The following is a 22,430-nucleotide window of genomic DNA, read 5'->3' as shown; positions in this document are numbered from 1 at the left end:
CCTCTGATCCCTTAGCGTAGAAGCTGCTAAATCTTGTGTTATCTTGATTGTGTTTCCACAGTATGTGAATTGTTTCTTTCTGGCTGCTTGTAATATTTTCTCCTTGACCTAGGAACAAATGCTGGACTTTGGCTACAGTATGCTGAGATTTTTTCTTTTGGGATCTCTTCCAGGAGGTGATTGGTGGAGTCTTTCCATTTCTATTTTACCTTCTGGGTGTAGAATATCAGGGCAATTTTCTTTGATAATTTCTTAAAAGATGATGTCTAGGTTCTTTTTTTTAATCATGGTTTTCAGGTAGACCAATAATTTTTAAATCATCTCTTTTTCCAGCTTAGTTGTTTTTTCAGTTAGATACTTCACATTTTCTTCTATTTTTTCATTCTTTTAGCTTTATTTTATAATTTCTTGAGTTCTCATAAAGTCATTTAGCTTCCATTTGCTTCATTCTAATTTCTAAGGAATTGTTTTCTTCAGTGAGCTTTTAGACCTCTTTTGCCTTTTGACCCATTCTGCTTTTTAAGGCATTCTTCTCATCGAATTTTTTGGACCACTTTTGCCATTTGGGTTAGTCTAATTTTAAAGGTGTTATTTTCTTCAGCCTTTTTTGGGAGGTGTCCTTTTTCCTGATTTTCTTGCATCACTCTTATTTCTCTTACCAATTTTTCCTCTACTTCTCTTACTTGATTTTCAAAATCTGTTTTGAGCTCTTCTATGGCCTAAGACCAATTCATATTTTTCTTGGAGGCTTTGGATGCAGGAGCTTTGGCTTTGTTGTCTTCTACTGGTTGCATGTTTTGATCTTCCTCATCAGCAATGACATAAGAAAATACCTCTTCACTGAGAAAGAATCTATAGTGTTTCTTTCCCCCCATTTGCTCATTTGCCCAGTCAGTTACTTGATTTTTGAGCTCTTTGTTAAGTGGAGGGTTCCAGAAGTAGCCTCAGATGCAGTAGTGACTGCAGCTGCCCTGGAGCTGGGCCCAGACCACACTTCTTTCCCATTGACTTTCGAAGCTGTCTTTGGCCTTTGTGGGTTGAGAAGTCTGGAAACCACAACAGCTGCCCGTGATTCATAACCCTAAGGTCTGTTCTACCTCTGTCTGCACCAAAATGGTCCACACAAACTGCTCCACTCCCAGCCTGATGCAATAGGCCCTTCCTGTTCATCTCCAAGATTGTCTTGGGTTGGAAATTTGCTTCAGTCTGTCCTTTCATGATTTCTGCTGCTCTAAGAATTTGTTTAGAATCATTTTCTACACATTTTTTGAGACACTTGGAGGGATAGGTCTAGTAGGTCCCTGCTTCTACACTGACATATTCAGACTAATTTTTCTTTTATATAGATCTAGCAATAGCATTCATTCCTTTGCTTAAAAACCTTTCTAATGGTTAACAAAGTGCAAACTTTCTTTTTTGTCTGCAGCCTAGCACATCACCCAGTTTTTCCTGAACTGGTTATTCCAGCACTGTTCACTGTCCCCAGAATATCTTCTCTACCATTCTTCACTGTTTTCTTCCTTCTTTAAAGCCCAATGCAAAGGCTAGCCCCTCAGAGAAATCTTCCCCATTCCTAGTTATTGACTTTTTCCCTAGACTTCATTTTACAACCTGATTTCACAATTCTCCATTGCAGTGTTTACTTTTCCTTCTACCTGTAAGTTTCATTAGAACAAGGGCTTTCTTACCTAAACTTTATCTTCCCTATCATCTGGCTTAGTGTTTGGCAGTGTCTAATAAATTTTGCTAAATGAACTCATGTTACAGATAGGGAAGACCCATCTTCTACATTTCTTTTATATAATCATTCATACCTGCAATGCTGGGTTTGAATACTGAATTAAGAGACTTCCTGAAATACTGTGCAAGAAAAAAAAGTCTGTATCTGGATTAGGCTTTTCATTTTGAGCAGAATCTAAGCTTGCTAAAATTTTTACTACACTTAAGTTTTGCTTTAAGTATTATTTGTATTGGATGTTGCAGTGTATTCTTTTTATTAAAACTGAATAGGTAAAAATTACTGATATGGGAAGGGAAAGGATAATAGTACTTTCTATGAGCTAGACACTGTGGTAAGAAGTTTTGCACATATGATCTTATTTGATACCTCAGGTACAACTAGAACTGTGCTTTTTTTTCTCCTTTAAGGTTTAATGCATGTGCACAATAAACTTGTGGATCCACTGTACAGTATGAAAGAAGAAAACTGAAGGATTGAGGCGAAATTCTCCTTGAATGAACAGAGCAACATTTTTATAGGTAGTGAACTAAATTTCCTGCTATGCAATGTGCCAAATAAAACACAGAATTTGGAGGATTGTAATTTAAATGTCCAGTACCTACATATTGTTAAACATTCCATATGATAAGAACTTAAGTCCATTTCCCCAATGAAGTTTTGAAGAGAGCTTTCAAAGTTGTTCATTAAAAATGTAGACGCTGCAAATCAAAAATTTAAGTCTGCCTAATTTAGAATATAACAGTAAGAATTTGGTAAATCTTTTATCCTCATTCTTTTGACTATTAAAATTTGTTTATAATTTTTTTCAATACTCTGCTGGCCTGTAAATTGTTGAAAGTATGAACTATAACAGTTGCACAAACCTTACTTTGGGAAAAGCTGTGTTTACATTTTTTTATGAATTTCACACAAGCTTTTGCACGTGGTTGCCTTAAAAGCATCTTGCTACGGTAGCATTTGGACATTTCAAGTCTTGTTAAATTATGCTTATAAAAGAAACTAATTTGATATGAGAAGACAGTGCCTATATACTTCCTTTAGAAAAGTCTCTTTTTATGTGTGTTTTTTTGCAGCTTCTGCCATAGCACTTTTAAGTGTGCTTTTTCATTTACTTACTCAGGTTTGTGCTTTCAGTTAAGTACATAACTTAGCAATTAGGCTCTTTATACCCAAAAAACACATCTTTTAAATTGTTAAACTGATTCAATGATTGCTTTAATTAATAATATATCAGTGTGGCTAAAAGGATTGATAAGCATGCATAACATGAATTACTTATAATCTGTTTTGCATTACAGTATTAATTTGCATCATTTATTACTATGTGAGCTCAAACAGTAGGATTATTTTTAACTTTACGCTTGTAATGTATAACCCTTTACAAATTTTACTTCCAAAAATGATTGAAAATAACTATGCTCTGGATACATTCCAAGTAATAAATCATAAAACTCTGGATGGTCCTGGTGAATTTGCATTTATTTTTCAGGTCCTTTACACCAATACAACGAAGACTATTTTGAGATGCTTTGTTTCAGTGTATTTAGTTTATGCTCATGTTCTCCTTGGGGAAAAATGTGAAAACTGTATTGTTTAGTCAACCTATTAGAAAGCCATCTGGTGAGTAAAATACCTTCAGCCAATCTTTACATGATGGTTTACAAATAACTAGAATTTTTAAATATAATGGGAATATATATATTGATACACAGGGGAGAGACACCAACAGGAACAGAAAAATAAGTATTTTCTTTAAGCACTAGACAGGTTTAGAAAGATGTCAAGGAAGGTTGTTCTAGGCCTTGTTTTTCCTTCCGGGCTCTAAAGTTTTAAAGATTAGGTGTAATGCAAAAGAAAAAAAGAAAAAAAAAGAAAAACCCACAACATTAAAATAAGATTCAAATCCATTGTCTTTCAATTATTACTTTTAGGACCTTGGACATGTCACCAAAAAAATTGATGAATGAACTAGAATTACATTTGTTTTTCTCAATACCATATCTAACATCCTATGAACTTAGAAATAAACTAATAAAGAAAAGAAAAATTGGAGGGAAAAAAACCAGTAACTTTTAAAGTGAGATTAATTTTATTTAAAGCAGATTTTAAAATCATATATACACAGTATCTTACATAAAATTCAAAATAAACCAAATATAATTAAACTTAATCATTTTTATTCATTTATCAGGTTGTCTTTTTAAGACTTTTATAAAAGCATCCTTTGGAACTTCAATATTGCCAACTTTTCTCATTCTTTTCTTTCCTTCTGCTTGTCGTTTTAATAGTTTCATCTTTCGAGAGATGTCTCCACCATACTGAGGAAAACCAAACCACCAGTTAGAGGGGAAAAACAGTTTATAACCTAAGAAAGGTTTAACTATATCACTGAGTCTTGATTATCTATCACCTTAGCCACAGTGGCCTTAATTCACTATATGGTTCCCTTTGAATAAACTCTCACCCTATGCAGGTGGCTTAGAGTTTGACTCACTCTTTTAGTACATCATGAGGATTCTCTGGATTCCTTTTGTCCTCCCCAGTAAATGGAAATTCAAAAGCTAATTATGTTACATCATCTAACCAAATTACCTACTTAACTTGTTGCTAAGCAGCTGAGTCTGTATGATTCACAATCTTTCTATAATCAACAAAGCATTGTTAACTGGCCTTTTATTAAGAAAATAACTTTTGCTATCCAAAGGTCTTGTGCTCAAAATGTTTAGGAATAACAACAATGCCCAAGGCTCCACTGCTATCATCCAGGGGAGCAAACTGTGGAGATGGTACTTGGCAACTGCTACTGCAGCCCCCACCATCCTTGAAGACTTCCCTGAAGTTTAGCTGAAGAAGATCAATTATCCAAATGCCTTTAATATTCTAACCTAAGAACCACTGGGCCTTTCCATTTGCAGCTGAAATGTTCTGTTACAATGACAGCTTCTTGACAACAGGAGCTGTCTCTTTCTATTTGAACCTCTAGTACTTAAAACAGTGCTTTCCATAGAGTAAGCATTTTCTCATTCATTTGCCAAATTCTTTCCTTGAAGTTAAAGATAGTGCTGTAGAATGAAATAAAACTATACAAATACAGGTAAATTAAAGCGATTTTGTTGTTTTTGTTGTTCTTATTTATATCTATAATTTCACTCGTGTCTCAGTGAGGAAACTCCCACTGTAGGGGAATTTCATAGAGGCAACTGTTTTGCAGCTTGTATGATCTTATCTTAGCCCATAGTCTGTGGTGGGACTTTGAACCTAGGTTAGGGGTGGCGAACCTTTGGCCTCCACACCACATGTAACCTTCTAGGTCCTTGGGTACAGCTGTTCGACTGAATCCAAATCCAAATGCTTTTATTAATGGGATGTTCTGTGAAGTTTGAATTCAAAGGACCACATCTGAGGACCTAAAGGGCCACATGTGGCTTTCAGGGACACAGATTGCCCACCCCTGACCTAACAGCTAGATCCAGTGGGCTACACTGTACCTCTGTATGTACTGGAAACACAAACAATCCCTCCTTGCAAGAAGCTTATGTAGTTACCATTGAGTCAACAAATATGTTTATCAGGATAGTTTGAGATAGAGGGTACTAGGTTTGGGGTAATCAGGAAGATTTCATGCAGAAGAAGGTGCTTGATTTGTACTATAAGGCATAGAGGGATACTGTTTACTTTGGAATACACTTCAGTCTCAGTAGCTCCCCTCCCTTTGGTGAGATTTTGGGGGGGATAGGGGGTGAGTGGGATGGTCTCTATTTTTGGGGAGGCACCCAGGCCAACCATCCTTCCCCACTCAGGTTTGCTTTTAACTCTCCACACTTGGCCACTATACCATAGCTGCCTTCTCATCTTGCAACCTGTGCCATACACCTCCCTATCCACGCATTCGTTCCAGAACCTCCAGACCTCCATTTTGGGGAGTGACCTAGGCCATCCTTCTTTCTTCCTCTCTACATTCTCCCTCTTTCCATGTCTTGTTTCCTTCCACTAAAAAGTAAGCTCCTTGAAGCAGGGAAGAGTGTATTTTTGTGGTGGTACCTATCCCCAGCATTTCTTTAGTACCTGACACGTAGTAATGTTTTATTAAATGATTGACACTATGAAGCAAAGTTAAAGAGAGGTGTGTGAAATGACAGTGCAAAGGAAAAGAGACTAAAAGTGGAGTGTATTATGTGAGAAACAAAAGTATTGGGGGACTTTAGGAAGGGGTAACAACCAATGTGGTTGGAAAGATAGGTTGTATAAGGCTATGGGAGCTAAATAATGGGGTTGCTGTTTTATCCTAGAGCAGAGGTTCTTAACAAGAGACCTGCCAATTACTTGTAATCTTAGATACTGCATGCGCAGTCATCAGGAAGATCCTTTTGACAACCTAGGCTTTTGTTTTCAAACTCCTAAAATCTTAATTACCCATAAAAAAAAGTCTTCCAGAGATTTTTATAACAAAAACAAAATATGATACATACACATTTTGCCAAGACATTTTTTCGGTAAGCTTTCACACTGTAAAAGGAAATATTTTGCATTAACATTTAATACTTTGGGTACAAATTTACATTTGTTACAAATGATTTAATTGGATGCTAAATACATAGATTTAAAAGAGCACCCCTCATTTACCAATGATCATAATAGGACACTGATGTAGCTGGTAAAGGAACTTGAACCCGATCCTGAATCCAAGTCTAAATGCTTTTTCCATTATTTAAAATTTGCATCTAATTCAATATAGTAATTTTGCAAATGACAAGAAAGTCTTAAAACTTAACTAAAACATGGAACTAAGAAACACTTTTGTTCTTGCTGAGCTACTTAACTTGATGACATTACATTAATGATACAAAGACTTTTGGCCACAATTTCTCATAATCCTCTGAAAACAATAACTAGTCATAGTCATAGGCTGTACTCTAACTTCAAGTACCTATGTGAGAGCCTGGGATTTAGGACACATTTTAACTCAAACCAACTAATTCAAACTCAAACTAATAGAAATCTTTTGGACATGATCCTTGTGGAAATGTTTTTTGCTCAAAGGTATTCATTAAATGTAAGTTGAATGAAACCTACCCCTCCCCTACAACCACATTAATAGAATTAATGTTTAAATAGAAAATGTTTAGTTGCTTTAAGCAGCCCACGTTTTTATTTTAATAACCTATTTGGAATGAACCTTAGTATTTAAAAAGTACCAACACATAATGATGGAGCTCTAAAAAATGACACTGTATTCTAAAAAAAGTTTCCCAAGAAATTTGCATCACCTTGATTTAAAAAAATACAGGTAGTGGAGTGAATATAACACTTATATTCAATAATTTTACTTAAATAACTCCCCCATACGTATGTACACTAACAAGCTATTTTTTATCTGAATAAGCCTAGAGATGAATATTAGCTATATTACTTTCAACTCACGTTTCTCTGGCAATGATTTTACTTCCAATAGCTGCCTGAATAGCTATTTCAAATAGCTGTCTAGGAATTGTATCTTTCAGACGTTCACAAATAGTTTTTCCAACAGTATGCGCTTTTTCTCTGAAAGAGTAAGGGCATGTTAGAGTTACGTATCTGAAATAAAAATATTTGAAATAATATTTTAGGCAATAAGAACAGGAAGTCTGGATATCCATAAGTATTCTCAATATAATAGCAATTGTGATTTATTTTATTTGAACATGAGTGTAAAACAACTAGAGGGAACCCAATATGGCAGAGTAGAGGCAGCAACCCAGCTGAACTCTCCCAACTTTCCTCTCCAAATAGCTTTAAAATAACACATCAAATGGAATTCGGCAATAGCATAGTCAACAGAAGCCCAGGATAAGACTTTTTTCAAGATGAAAACAACTTGGAAGGTTCATAGGAAAGTCTGTGAAAGAAATGAGTTCATTATTAAAAAACATGGAAAGAGAATAAACAGTTTGGTAAAAAAGGCACAAAAAATACTGCAACACCTTAAAAAAAAAAAACTGGTCAAATGGTACAAAAATTGGCGGGCATTAGATTTCCTTCAGAATTATCACAGTTCAGTCACTGGACCTGACTGGAAAAACTAATCTGGAAGACATATCAAGGAGAGAGAATTTAAGAACTATTGGATTACCTGAGCCATGAACAAAATAGGAGCCTAGATACCTGATTTCAAGAAATTTTACAGGAAAACTATCCTGACATCTTAAAACCATGGCGTAAAACAGAAATTGAAAGACTCTTCTCAATCACTTCATGAAGGAAATCCAAAAATGAAAACTCACAGGAATATTCCAAATTCCAGAGCTCCCAGATCAAGAAGAAAATATTGACAAGCAGACAGGAAGGCAAAGGAACTAGGATTACAGCCAAGAATAAGCTAACCAGTAAAAATGAGCATAATCTTTCAAGAGAATAATAGACATTTAATGAAACAAAACATTAAGGCATTCCGAATGGAAGAGAACAGAAATAAACAGAAAATCTGACTGCCAAGTACAAGATTCAACCATAAAAGAAACAATGAAAAAAACATGAAAACATGAAAGAGAAATCATAAGGGATAAATGTAACTCGTAAGAACTTCATAATTATTAGGGAAATTAGAAATTTCTATAAAGGCATTGGGGACAGGTGTGAGTCGGCTATGGTGGGATAATATAAAACATAAGAGGTGAGAAAAAAATGCACTGGAGAAGGTGAAGGGAAAGGAAGAATGGGGAAAATTATCTCACGTAAAAGAGGGATGAAAGGAAGAGCTTTTAACAGTGGAGAGGAAAATAGGGGATGGGGGAGTGTGCAACCCTTGAACCTCACACCCATCTGAATTAGTTCAAAGAAGTAAAAAAAGAACACACACACACTCCAAGGCATAGAAGCCTATCTTTCCCAACAAGCAAGTAGGAGGGGAAAAGGATAAGAGAAAAGAAAGAAGGGGGTGATAAAGAAAAGAAAGCAGTAGTCAGAAGCAAACAGACCTGAAGAGGGACAGGGTCAAAAAAGAAGTCATGGTGGTTGTCCATCTTTGAAGAGGACCAAAATGACATCACCTTGATAAAGTGAAATTTCAGTATGTCCGACTGTGATTGATTAGACCAATTACGAGCTCAGAATGGTCAACCACAGGTTGGGCACAGAGAGTGCACGTGAATATTTGGATTTAGGGTGGTTACTCCAAATTTGCGTGTCCTATGTTTACTCTGTATTGTCTCAATTCTGCTTTGCTCAAAGAGCACAGCACCCTTTCTGATGTGGGCATGCCATGCTGAGCGGTCCTGTGCCAATGTCTCCCATGTTGCACAGTCAAATTCAAAGTTCTTGAGAGAAAACCTTGAGAGTGTCCGTGTATCACTTCTTTTGGCTACCATGTGATCACCTACCCCATAAAATAGTCTTTTTGGCAAGCGTACATTTTGCATGCTAATAACTCAGCAAGCCCTTCGAAGTTGCGCCCTCTGACGTATAGTTTGAATACTTGGCAATTCAGCTCGAGCAAGGACTTCAGTGTTTGGTACCTTGTCCTGCCAGGTGATCCTCAGAATCTTTCTAAGACAGTTCAAATGGAAGCAATTCAGTTTCCTGGCATGGCACTGGTAGACTGTTCATGTTTCACAAGCATATAACAATGAGTTCAGCACAATAGATCTGTAGACCTTTAGTTTGGTATCAGTCTAATACCTCTTCTCTCCTAAACTTTTCTTTGGAGCCTCCCAAACACTGAACTAGCTCTGGCAATGCATGTATCAACCTTATTGTCAATGTGTACATCCCTGGAAAGTACACTACCAAGGTAAGTGAACTTACCCACAGCATTCAAAACATCTCCATTTGTTGTAATTGATGGTTCCATGAATGGATGGTGTGGTGGTGGTGGCTGATGGAGCACCTGTGTTTTCTTGGTGTTAATTATTAGGCCAAAATTAGCATAGGCAACAAGAGAATTGATCCATACTTTGTTACATCTCAGTTTCAGAAGCTGCACTGAGTGCACAATCATCTGCAAACAAATCATGCACCAACATTCCCTCCAATTTGGTCTTGGCTTGCAGCCTTTTCAAAGTGAAGAACTTACCATCAGTTCAGTATTTGACCTTAATGCCTTGTTTATCCTCACTGAAAGCATTTGTCAACATGGCTGAAAATATGATAAAAAGCATGGGAGCAAGCACACAGCCCTGTTTCATTCCATTGGTGACTGGGAAGACATGAGAGCATTGTCCATTATCCAGAACCCGGGCAAACATGCCATCATGAAACTGATGAACAATACTGATAAACTTCTCTAGTCAACCAAATTTTGACACAGTTTTCCATAAGTCCTCACAACTAACAGTGTCAAAGGCCTTGGTCAGATCTACAAACAGGTACAAACCTCTGTTTTGCTCCTGGCAAAGAAGTTGTCGAGCAGCAAACACCTTATCGACTGTCCCACGGCCCTTTCTGAAGTCACACTGGCTCTCAGGCATATGACCATGTTCCAGGTGAAGGATCAGCCTATTGAGGAGGACTCTAGCATGAATTTTGCCAGCAGTGACTAAGAGAGACCCTCCCCACGCCCCATAATTGTAGCAGGACAATCTATTTCCTTTACCTTTACAGAGATGGACAATGGAGGCATCCTTGAACTCCTGGGGGATAACCTCCTCTTGCCACATAACCTGGAAAATTTCAGTCAATTTTTGTACGAGCAATGGCCCCCCTACCTTGTAAATCTCAGCTGGAACAGAATCGGCACCAGGTGCTTTGCCACATGAAAGGAGCCTAGTGGCCCTCAAAACCTCTTCTTCAGTTAGAAATTCAGCTGAGGGACTGACTTCAACCTGAGGTAAATGGTCAATGGCCTCAGCACTGATTGATTATGGTCTGTTGAGAACACTATGGAAGTGTTCAGCCCATCTTTCTAGGATCATGTCCTTATCACTAATCAATGTGGCTCCAACAGCACTGAGTAGTTGTGATACACCATAGGTTTTTGGTCCATAAATAGCTTTCAGGGAATCATAAAAGCACTTTGGATTGTTACTGTCAGCATAAAACTGAATTTCATCTGCATTCTTACTGAGCCAGAAATCCTGCATCTCTCTAAGCTTTGCTTGTACTTTGCTTTTGATGGAATTAAATCCTGCCTTCTTACAGGTGGATAAACTATCCTGCTGGTAAATCCTGTGGGGTTCTCATTTTTCATTTAGCAGCTTCTGAATTTCCCCATCATTTTCATCAAACCAGTCTTGGTGTTTGCAAAGTGTTCTAACCCAGATGAGCAAATGCTGTACACCAAATCTCTGAAAGCTTCCCACTCCTTTTCTGCTCCACTGTTGCCAACTGTGTGTTGGCTCATCTTTCCCTCCATGTTAGCAACAAACTGGTCACACTCAGAGAAGAGCTCTAATTTGTTGATGTTAATTCTTCTGGTAGTCATTTTTCCTTGGGGGCAGTGCTTTTGATGATTGTGAGTATTTAGCTTGGAAAGGATAAGTCTATGATCAGTCCAGCACGCTGTACCACACATTGCCTTTGTTACTGTCACATCTTGTCTGTCTCTTCTCCTTACAATCACAATCTATTAGATGCCAATGTTTGCAGCAAGGGTGCATCCATGAAGTTTTATTGCATTTAGGTAAACAGAAGGCAGTGTTGGTGATGAGAAGGTCATGCCATGCACAAGGCCTCAGCAGTAAATGACCATTGCTGCTGGTGTTTCCAACTCTATTCCTCCTTAGGACTCCCTGCCTAGTCTGGTAGTCTGAGCCTACTCTAGCATTAAAGTTGCTCAGAATTACAAGCTTGTACTCTTTTGGCACATTGACGGTAAGTGTCGCTATGTCTTCATAAAATTTTTCTTTGACTTCATCAGGGTTTATCATGGTAGAAGCACAGGCACTGATGATGGTGGCATGGCATTTTCCTGTGAGTGGCAATCGCATTGTCAAGAGTCTGTCATTCACTCCTTTTGGCAGGCATACCAGCTGGCTGATTAGATTAATTTTCATTGCAAAACCCAAGCCAGCTTCATGGCACTCCCCTTCACTGTGCCCACTCCAGAGAAAGGTGTATCCAGCTCCAACTTCAGTAAGCTGGCCTTCATTTGCCAACCTTGTTTCACTCAGGGCTGCTATTTGGATGCAATACTCGCAACAAGAGCAGTTCTTCTTTCAGGTCTACTGGACTTTGTGTTGTCCATCAGTGTGCACATATTCCATGTGCCGATGGTAAATGGAATCATCTTTGCACATGTTTTTGTATGTTTTGTACATTTTTTTTGTTTTGACCACATATCCTATCATGGTAATCAGGTCAGGGTTGGGTTAAGCAGACAATGTTTAGGGGACCTTTTCTAGCCCCCTTCGTCATACCAGGAGGTAAGCAGTGTGATCCTTAAAAGGCTGTTCAGACACCCAGGGGGCTACCGAGTCCCACTGCTGCTTCCAGTGAGAAACAACCCCATAGCCTGGGTTGCCTGTGTGCAGAGAAGTATAAACAGAAGAAAGTAGGATGGAGAAATGTACAGTTACTGATAATAACTGTGAAAGTGAATGGAATGAACTCACCCAAAGAAGTGGATTGTAAAATGAATTAGAAACCAGAATCCAACAATATGTTTACAAGAAACAGAAAAGACACAGAGTTAAAGAAAAGAATTGAAGTAGGACCTATTATGCTTCAGCTGAGGTAAATAAGGCAGGGGAACCAATCAAGATTTCAGACAAAGTAAAATTAGCAAAAGTAAAAAAAGAATATAAAAAAATTTTTCTCCAATTAATTGTCAATTAATTCTCCAATTAATGGTCAAAAGATACAAACAAGTACTTTTTAAGAAAAGGAAGTCAAAGCTATTTATAATCATGAAAAAAATGTTCTAAATTGCTACTGACTGGAAAAATGCAAATTAAAAGAACTTTAAAGATGCCATCAGATTAACTAACATGACAGAAAAAGCAAAAGGCTAAATAATGGAGTGGATGGGAAAAACAGGGACACTAATGCACTGCTGGGAGAATTGTAAACTGGTCCAATCATTCTGGAAAACTATTTGGAACCATGGCTCAAAGGGTTATAACATTGTGCATATCCTTTGTCCCAGAAATAACCACTATTAGGCCTGCCCGTATCCTAAAGTAATCAAAGAAAAGGGGAAAAGTCCTATTTGTACAAAATTATATAACAATTCTTTTTGTGATGGCAAAGACCTAGAAAATGAGATGATACCCACCAACTGGAGAATAAATAACTTGTCATATATATGATTGTGATGAAATACTATTACAATATAAGAAATGACAATGGGATGGTTTCAGAAAAACCTGGGAAGATATATATGAATGGATACAGAATAAAATAATCAGAAGCAGATTTTACACAGTAACAATAATGTAACAATGACCACCTGTGAAAGACTTAACTATTCTGATCAAAACAATGACTCAAGACAATTCTGATGGTGTTCACCTCCAGAAAACTGATGTACTCTGATCGCAAACTGCAACAAGTTAACTCCACCCTCTTGTCTTTTTTTTGGAGGAGCAACATGACTAATACTTTGCATGATTTCACATTTTTTTCTTTTTTCCCCCAATTTCTTTCCAATTACATGTAAAGATAGTTTTCAATATTCACTTTATAAGATTTTGAATTCCAAAATTTTTTTCTCCCTTCCTTCCCCCTCCCCAAGAAAGCAAGCAATCTGATATAGGGTACACATCACATGTTTAATTGACATATTACTTGTCCTCTAGAGTGGGGGAGGGTTGGGAGAGAAAATTTGGAAATAAAAATTTAAGAAAATACTTATTAAAAATAAATAATAAATCCAAAAAGACCCTCTAAGCGAGATAAAAATCAGATTTGAATACACCAAGAATTATTTTTTGAAACAAGTTTCATAATAACTTAAATTTCAAACCTAAATACTTCATGCTACAATTTTAATTCTTTCTAAAAACCTGCCTTGTGTAAACACAAAACTGCTCTAACTATTGGTCTAAGCATCCTAATTTTCCATCATTAGTTTCTCCAAGTTCTTTGGGGAAAAGGTAGAAATAAAGCTTGGTTGTTGTCCTTTGTTCCCAAAGAGGACAAAAATGACATCACTATGCTAGAGTCAAGTTTCAGTATATCCGACTGTGGCTGATGAAACCAATATAAGCTTGGAATGCTGTACCACAAGTCGGGCACAAATATTCCAAGTGAACTTTTGGGGTAGATTCTGTAAATCTAAGTATTCTGTTTCCTTTGAGCTGTTTCTCATAGACCTACATACAGCACAGCACCTTCTCTGATGTGGGCATGCCATGCTGAGTGGTCCTGTGCCAATGTCTCCCATGTCACACAAACAATTCCAAAATTCTTAAGCAAGAGTTTGAAGGTGTCCATGTATCGCATCTACACTGAATCAAGAAAGATATAACTGTCCAGGAATGTAAAGATGACAGTCCCACCATGTACTCTTCCCTGATCAAATCACATTTGGAACACTGCTCAATTCTGAAGACAATTTAAGAAAACATTCAGCAACTAGTAAAGGATCGGAGATCATGCCACTGAAACTCAGCTAAAGGAATTGGAAGATATTTAGCATGTAGTGGAAAAGAAATAAGTGATATATAAAAGAGGGATTATACTTGTCATGCTGTTCCAGACAACAAATTTGGGTACAAAAAGTAAAAATGGGAAAGATGCAAGTTTAGTTTTAGTTTGAACATTTTGGTGCATTTGGAAGGTACTAGATTTTCCTTTTGATGGTCTTCAAGCAAAGGGTGAATCATCCACTGTATTACAGAGGGAACTACTGTACAAATTAAGATTAAACTACATGGACTCTTATCTCTTACAATTATGATTCTATGATATATCCCAAATATACAATTTCTTCAAAGACAATTCTCCTTCATAGTTATAAAAAATGAAATTTCAGTAATACTAAAAACCTTAGAAAAGCGATTCTTTTAATTACAGATAACTGGACCCCAGGCAACTTACCTGTGAACAATTGTTACCAACTCTTCCACAGGACTGCCATTTAACAAAATATCCATTTTTACAAGGTCTGCAGTCTGATATCCAGCATCTTCATAATCAAAACTAATGGAGGAAACATTACATGGTTAATGAACATTTCTTGTTTTCTACCAAACAAGAAACAGTCAGGAAAACGCAATATTGAAATACCTGGCTTATTATTTAATCTACAGTTCTAGACTAAAGGGGCACCATAAGAGCTACGGGGTAAGTAAGTTTTTATTAGGCTACACACAATGCTTCCACTGAACTTAATTCAAAAGCTGTTGCAGGATAAGGGGAAGAGCTAGGAGGGAATTTGGTTCAAACATTTCACTGTATAGAGAAGGGAACTGAAGGCTAGGTAGTCAGAGGCCTGGGTAGGATTTAATTTGGGCCCTTTGACTTCCTTGCTTTGTCTGCTAGGCCTTCTTTGCTACTCCAATAATGTCATCACCATAAACCTTCCACTCATCTTAGTTTTCTTTCTATAAAGGCCACATCAGACACTGGTCCATAGAGTTGAAGGAGAGGCTCCACACTGGAAGAACTGGGGGCTGAATAACTGAATGTCTAAAAGCAGTTTGGTAGAGAGGGCAAAACATAAATATGTAACAAGAACTTTTAAAAACTGAATTTCTAACAAAAGATGTCAGTGTTGGTGTTGGGAAGTGTAGTGTGGAAAGACACAACCATTCTGGATGACCATCTGGAACTATGAGAAGAAAGAGATTAAAACGTCTATTCTACAGCCCTTGATTCAAAGATTCATTGTTAGATATAGGGTAATTGTCTTGCTAAGAAGTAACAGAAAAGCTTCATATTCCAAAATGTTTATAGCAGCATATTTTATAGTAACAAAGTAAATGGATGAAACAAAACAATGCTACAATTATCATAACCAAACCTGGTCCCAAAGATGAGCATGATAACGCTCTTCCTCATTTTTGTAGAGGGAGGACTATGGGTCAACAATGAGTATTTACTAAGCCCTTATTGGCCAGGTACTGTGCTAAGTCCTGACGACGTGAATACAACAAATAAACAATGCTTGCTAGGAAAAGGCTTACATTCTAATTCGGGAGATAAATATGTATCTACATATATACAAAATATATAATGACAATTATCCAGTTACATAAGAGTGACAGTTTGAGAGGGAAGGTATTATCAACTGAGGGATCCTGGAAAGGCTTCATACAGAATACAGTCCTTGAACTCTATCTTTAAAGAAGGGAAGAAATTCCGAGGTGGAGGTGAGGGGGATGAGTATTCCTAACACCATCTCCCCGACCCATGAATGGGCACTTGTCAGTGCCACAGAAACATAAGATAGAATATCAGGTGTTAAGAATAGAGAAAGACAATTTGGCTGGATCAGAGAGTAGAGGAGTATAACATCCAATGAGGCTGAAAAAATAGATTGAGGGCAGGCCGTAAAAGCAAAGGACTTTATATCAGAATGTGTAGATGATGTAAAAAATAAAAAGTGTCTATCTACACATACACACACTTTAAGTAAAGTTTCTTAAGTGTAAGGAAATCTAGCATGCAGCAGTGTTTAGCCATCTATTTCTTAGGCAGTTTTCATCTTTGGAGGTAAGAGTAAACCAAAAAACAAAGAAATGTTACTTCATTTCATCATGTAGAGCTAGAAACAAAAGGACCCAAGAGATCAGAGTCCATCTTCCACATTATAGAGATGAGGAAACATACCCAGCTAAGTCAAATGGCTCGCTCTAGGTCACACATATAGAACAGATCAGAGGTAGGATTTCCAGTGGATTAAAATGCATTGACCAAGTTATGATTTTGGATTCCAGCAGTTCAGAGGTTTAGCTTTGTGTTTAAACGATACAAGGTTGCTTTTCTTTTAAATGAGAGTTTCCTTTTCATTGTCATTTTATCTCCAGGATTTCTTCTTCCTGATAATCACCACCTTCTACATAGAGCCCAGCTCCTAATATTCTCACCCAAAAATAACCTTGTATTTAATTTTTCTGTACTTGATAGATGTGCATGCTGTCTCCCTGATAAAATATAAGTTCCTTGACAACACAGACTGTTTCACATGTATATTTTCAGTAAACTATGTTTCCATGAATCATAATTTGAAACACCTTGCTAGCTCTTTAACTGGGTTAATAATTTGTTTTGCCCAGTGGAGAACAGCGAAAATCTCTACCAGAAACTTTACAGGCTGGCACCCAGCACTAAAAAAATCCTTGCCCCTTCACAGACTCCACTTGCTACCCAAAAAATTAGTATTCTAAATTCCAGGCAAAAGGCTGGCTGGTTGTTCACACCTACCACTAAATAATAGAATATCTAAATAGTGAAGGTGTTTATCCCTGTTTTCTGCAAATGAGTTTCTAAAGATTTAAGTGATTTATCTAAGGTAACACAGCTTTTAAATTCTTCTGAGATAGGTCTCATACTCAAATCTTTCAAAATCTGGTACTTTTTATTATATCACGCTCCTCCAGGGGCTTTTTAGATAATTTTAGATCAGAACCTGCTTGTATATTTTTAAATCTTAATTTTCAAATTTTAATTATTTTATTTCTAGCTATACTACCAAAAATACATTTTCTAATTGGGGCAGCCAGGTGGTGCAGCTGAATAGAGCTGGAATGTTGGTGTATAAACTCTGACGTTTTTATCAATCAAAATATAGATTCTCATTCTGTGTTTCAGAAAACTGAGACCACCTGATAAGAAATACCTTGGATAACTAAAATATTACACTCTTATAAGAAAATGTGTAAATGTATTTCTCACAAAAAATACTTACCTAGCATATCCAGAAGAAAGAGATTTCAAGGAATCATAAAAATCCACCACAATTTCATTCAAAGGGAAGAGGTATTTAAGCATAACTCGATTCTGATCAATAAATACCATATTTTTTTGAACTGCCCTTCGAGCCTAAGAAATATAAAATATAGTCACAACCCATTCAAGGTACTGACTATTGGTTGAAAAAAAATATGTAAATACCTTGCTTAAAATTCCCTTTAAAATTCTAATTAAAAACAAAAACCCAACCTGATGTGCAGAAAAATTCAACTAGCATCTTAACAACTTCAAAAATAGCCATGTAGTTCTGAAGTACAAGGGGCCTGAATCCCCTCTAGCCTGGCCTAAGTGTGACTAAATCACCCCTCCTCTTAATTCTATTAAGAAAGAAAGATTGGTTAAGATGACAGGAAAGGAAAAGGACAAATGCTATAGGGGATGTGGAAAAATAGGGACCCTAATGCACTGTTGGAGTTGTAAACTGATCCAATTATTCTGGAGAAAAATTTGGAACTGCCCAAAGACTCTAGAACTCTACATACCCAGTGACCCAGTAAAACCACAACTAGATCTGTGTACCAAAGAATCAAAGACAAGTGAAGATGACCTACTCGTACAAAAATCTTTATAGCAATTCTTTTAATGGTAGCAAAGACTTGGAAATTGAGGGGATGCCCATTGAGGAATGGATAAACAAGTTGTGGTGTATGATATAACGGAATACTTCTGTGCTATGAGAAATGATGAGCATGACTAGTTTCAGAAAAATCTGGGAAATCTTTTATGAACTGATGAAAAGTGAATTGAGCAGGAGAACATCATACACAGTAACAGCAGTTTTGTAATGATGCTCCTACTGTGAAAGACTTAACTATTGATCAATATAATGATCTAAGAAATTTCCACCTCCAAAGAGAACTGGTGAACTCATAGGGCAGACCAAAGTATATACTTTTTTCACTTCATTTTTTGTTTTTTGTTGTTGTTGTTTTGTTTTCCTTTGTATGGAAATGTTTCGCATAATTTCACATACATAATTGCTATCACATTGCTTGCCTTCTCAAGGGGTGGGTGAGGGAGAGAATTTAGAACTATTTTTTTAAATGAATGTTAAATACTTTTAAAAATATAATTGGGAAATGTTTAATGAAATAAAATTATATTTAAGAATAATGATAATTATTCAAGAAAGTTTAGAAAGTGCTTTACACTTCAGAACTTGGGGAGGTAAGGTGCCACTCTCATTTACATTTTCAATTCAGAAATAGTTCAAAGAGGATAAATGACTTGCCCAGTAACAGCTAATAAAAGCATGAAGGCAAGATTTTAAATCCAGGTGTTTCTGAGGTCCTAAGATTACATATTTAGAGTTAGAAGGGGACATATAGGCCAATTAGTTCAATCCTCTTGTTTTACATGAATGGAAACTGGAGGCACAGAGAAGTTAAATTACTTGTCCATAGTCACGGGTTTTAAGTTTCTTATAGGAATCAAATTTAGGTCTTCCTGACCTGATTTAAGTCCAGTACTTTATCTGCTACGTCACCTAGCTCAGCACTCTTATCTGAATACATTAATATAAAAGGTTGAAATTTTTCAAGAACTTTATTAGAAAACTAGGGGAGAGAAGAGAATGTAAACAATTTGTTATGAATAAGTTTCCTATCTTCTTTTGGCTTTGGTGAGAATTGTCATTTTTATTTTAATCTTGCCTTAACCCTGGTTGGGTCTCTACTGTTCAATGAAACTCATCTTCACTAAAACGAATATATAGGTTTAATCTCACCATATTTCATGTGGCCTTAATACCTTGCACTTTCATTTCTAAAATTTATTTTCCTCATTTCTGTTTCTTACAGAAGTCACAAGTTTACTGTCATTGTTTTTTTCTAATTCTTATATTCCTGTGTACCTCTCATTAAGTTTCTGGTTCTAGTGTGAGGGGTAATATCAGTCTTTATATCATTTGCAGAATGTAGGTAACAGACCTCACTCACACCTCCAAAATGATCATGGCCAAGTTACTTGCTGTACTCAATACTACAGGCTTTCACTCTCGCCACTCACTGTCATCCCTAGAAGAGTGACTTTACTAAAATCCTATCAGTAAAGTTTAAATACCAAAAAACACTTGTAGTTATACCAAGTACTGACATTTACAAAGCATTTTAAGTTTTACAAAGAACTTTGTATATATAAAATCAGCTGAACCCCACGACTCTATGAAATAGAGTATTATATTTTATATACACATCTCATTTTATATATAAGGGAACTCCGATCCAAAAAAGTTAAGTGATTTGCTCAGATCACAGTAAATGTCAAAGAAGTGAGATTCAAACCCAAATCTTCCAAGGACAGTGCCTTCTCCATTATGTTATACCACCTGAACAATAACAGTAACAAGAACTATGAGAACAAGGTTTCTGATACTTTATGCTACATTGGCTTCAAAGCAAATTTATTAGCAAATCATATGTAATTTTGTATGGTAAATGAAAACATTTATTTTGAATGAGCATTTAAAAAATATGAACATACTTTATATTTAACTTAAAGCAATACAGTGCTATTCTAGAGTGAGGCAGGAAATTAGGTGAAGTAATAAAGAGTTAAGCATTTCATTTTATTATGTATATACCAGGCAAAGGGTCATTATTTTTCCAGTGTATTCATCCGGTGTTATAATGGTACCCAGAACAACTGGCTCCAAATATTCTGCTACTTTTGACTTATCAGGAAACTGGGAAGGATTGATAATGGTAATTTCCTTTTCTCTATATTCCTGAAAATGGGAAAAATGAATGATTGTTAAAGTATTTCCAAAGTAATCTCATAATTTGTTTATTTCTCAAAATTTGGCATTCTTTACTAGGATCAGAAATAACTTGGAATAAAATGAATGCTACCTGAATCCCAGTCTGCAATTTACTTACTATTTTTGTGATATCGAGACAATAATTTAACTTCTATAGGCCAGTTTTCTCACCTGTCAAAGGTAGAGATAGGTCTAGAGGGTCAGTGAAGTCTCTTCCACTCAGAAAGCCATGATCTTATGATTCCTGAAGTATCAGTTGTCTACTTTGTTTATTACTCAACACTAAATTCCAAATTTATGATCATTTAAGTTGATAATTTAATACTGATATCAACACACACATTTTTGTCCACAAATATTTTAAAAGTACCACACACTACTCATGCCTTCAATGTATAAAAAATGAAGTGTATTGTAATATAAAATTTAATTTGCCCCCTACAATAGTCATGTAGATGATTCTCAACCTAATTTAACTTTAATAGCAAGACATATATATTTTATTTCCCTCCAGTCCAGATGTATAATTTAATTAATGTGAATTAGTGTATTTTAAAATCTATAAGCTTCAGTTGTTACCTGTAGGTCTAAAACAAAATATTAACTACATTGTTTGGCACATAAAACCCTTTTACAATCTGGCTTGAGCTTACTTTTTTCAGACTGATTACACTCTCTTTCTCATATATACACTACCGTTCTCAAATACTCGAAATCCCCATCAAATTGGGCTACTTGCCACTCCCTGTACATATTATATCTCCTATCTCTTCTTTGTACAGGCTGTCCCTACCCCTGGAACATTCTCCCACTTTTTACCTCTTGAACCCTAGCTTCCTTCAATGATAAGGTCAAATAATACCACTGGCAAGAGGGCTCTCCTGATTTCCCTAGTTAAGTACATCATATCTAAAAGCATCTTTTATTTACCTGTATTTACTCTTCTGTAAATATGCAGTTACACCTCTTTGGAATATAAGCTCCTTAAAGTTGTGGCGTATTTATATCCCAAGCAACTGGCACATAAGTAGACAACAAATGCTTGATGACAACTCAACTGCTGTTTTGGATACATCCTCTATCAATGCAAATAAATAATCTGTCTGTGTTCCAATCAGAGCAAGAGGCCTGATCTCTTGAGAACTTAAATCAACCATGGTAATATATTTACTATTTATCACTGAACCAAACTCTTCCTGATTTGGAGGCCAGTTATTCAGCCATTGCTAGCATTCAAGGCAAATATAGAGCTTTACTATATTTATGGACTTCAAGGTAAAATTTGCTCAAAAGAAAAAGACTGTAATTCAGAAGGAACTTACTGCCTATACTGTTGACTCTGAAAATTACCGTTTTCTGTCATGTTTTCCATTTTTTACAAAAATAAATGTTGGCCAAAAAAATTATTAATTTTACTAGTCAAAATTGACTTTACATCTCCAACTATCACAATGCAGAATATAGGGTTATAGAAGTACTATTAATTTCAAGATTATAAATTTTATGTACCTTTATTAACTTTGCTGATGAAAGAACAGCTTTATAAGGGACAGTAGGTGTAGTCAAAATAACAGAAGCATTATATTCTTGTTCCAATCGTTGATTAAAAACCTCCATGTGTAGAAGACCAAGAAACCCCAACCTGGAAAAAAAAAATCAAAATAAAATTATGTCACTCAATTGTATATGCCTTAACATTTGTTTTGAATAATATTACTTTAAAACACTGTTTTTAAAAAGCAATCAATATATACAACTTAACCCACATATCCAATCAGTTGCCAAATCTCATCTTTCATCCATTCCCTTATCTCCACTCATGTGGACACCACTTTAGTATCAGATCCTTTTCACCCTCCCTAGACTATAGACTTGTAATTAATCTCTCTGCTTCCAGTTTCTTCCCTCTCTAATCCATCTAATCCAATCCATTTAGGAATGTCAGGGACATTCCTAAAGCAAGTATATGTTATGTTGTCACCTCCCAGATTCAAAAACTCTAATGGCTCCCTATGACACAGAATCAAATATAAAGCCCTGAATTTGGCATTTAAGGCATTTTACCAAATGGCTTGAACCCAACTTTCCAGCTTTTTACAAATC

General features: G+C 36.2%; 2 protein-coding genes across 7 annotated transcripts in view; one reads left to right on the top strand and one right to left on the bottom strand.

Annotated features, from left to right (window-relative positions):
* The window catches only part of GNPDA2 (glucosamine-6-phosphate deaminase 2), a 38,502-nt gene extending 35,305 nt beyond the window's left edge, over window positions 1–3,197 (top strand). For all 4 annotated transcript variants that reach the window (XR_011969575.1, XR_011969574.1, XM_072620646.1 and 1 more), the window contains one exon: window positions 2,149–3,197. Coding sequence is in view for 2 of the 4 variants with exons in the window: in XM_072620646.1 (XP_072476747.1) it covers window positions 2,149–2,210 (62 nt within the window). In the remaining 2 variants the exon portion in view is untranslated. The remainder of the gene's footprint in view (window positions 1–2,148) is intronic.
* A 610-nt stretch (window positions 3,198–3,807) lies between these two features.
* The window catches only part of GUF1 (GTP binding elongation factor GUF1), a 31,935-nt gene continuing 13,312 nt past the window's right edge, over window positions 3,808–22,430 (bottom strand). Inside the window, exons 11-17 of one of the 3 annotated variants that reach the window (XM_072620644.1) lie at window positions 21,837–21,969; window positions 20,151–20,294; window positions 17,505–17,638; window positions 14,693–14,794; window positions 7,163–7,282; window positions 6,211–6,247; window positions 3,808–4,059 (exon numbers count right to left, since the gene is read on the bottom strand). In XM_072620644.1, the coding sequence (XP_072476745.1) occupies window positions 3,922–4,059; window positions 6,211–6,247; window positions 7,163–7,282; window positions 14,693–14,794; window positions 17,505–17,638; window positions 20,151–20,294; window positions 21,837–21,969 (808 nt within the window). In that variant the 3' untranslated portion in view covers window positions 3,808–3,921. Of the gene's footprint in view, window positions 4,060–6,210; window positions 6,248–7,151; window positions 7,283–7,384; window positions 7,617–14,692; window positions 14,795–17,504; window positions 17,639–20,150; window positions 20,295–21,836; window positions 21,970–22,430 lie in introns of those variants that run through there. The other 2 variants (XM_072620642.1, XM_072620643.1) reach the window with 2 other exon arrangements.

This window comes from Notamacropus eugenii, chromosome 6 (assembly GCF_028372415.1).
Source record: "Notamacropus eugenii isolate mMacEug1 chromosome 6, mMacEug1.pri_v2, whole genome shotgun sequence".
Lineage (NCBI taxonomy): Eukaryota > Metazoa > Chordata > Mammalia > Diprotodontia > Macropodidae > Notamacropus > Notamacropus eugenii.
The sequence above is the reverse complement of the archived record's forward strand: the minus strand, read 5'-3'. Positions and strand labels throughout refer to the sequence as shown.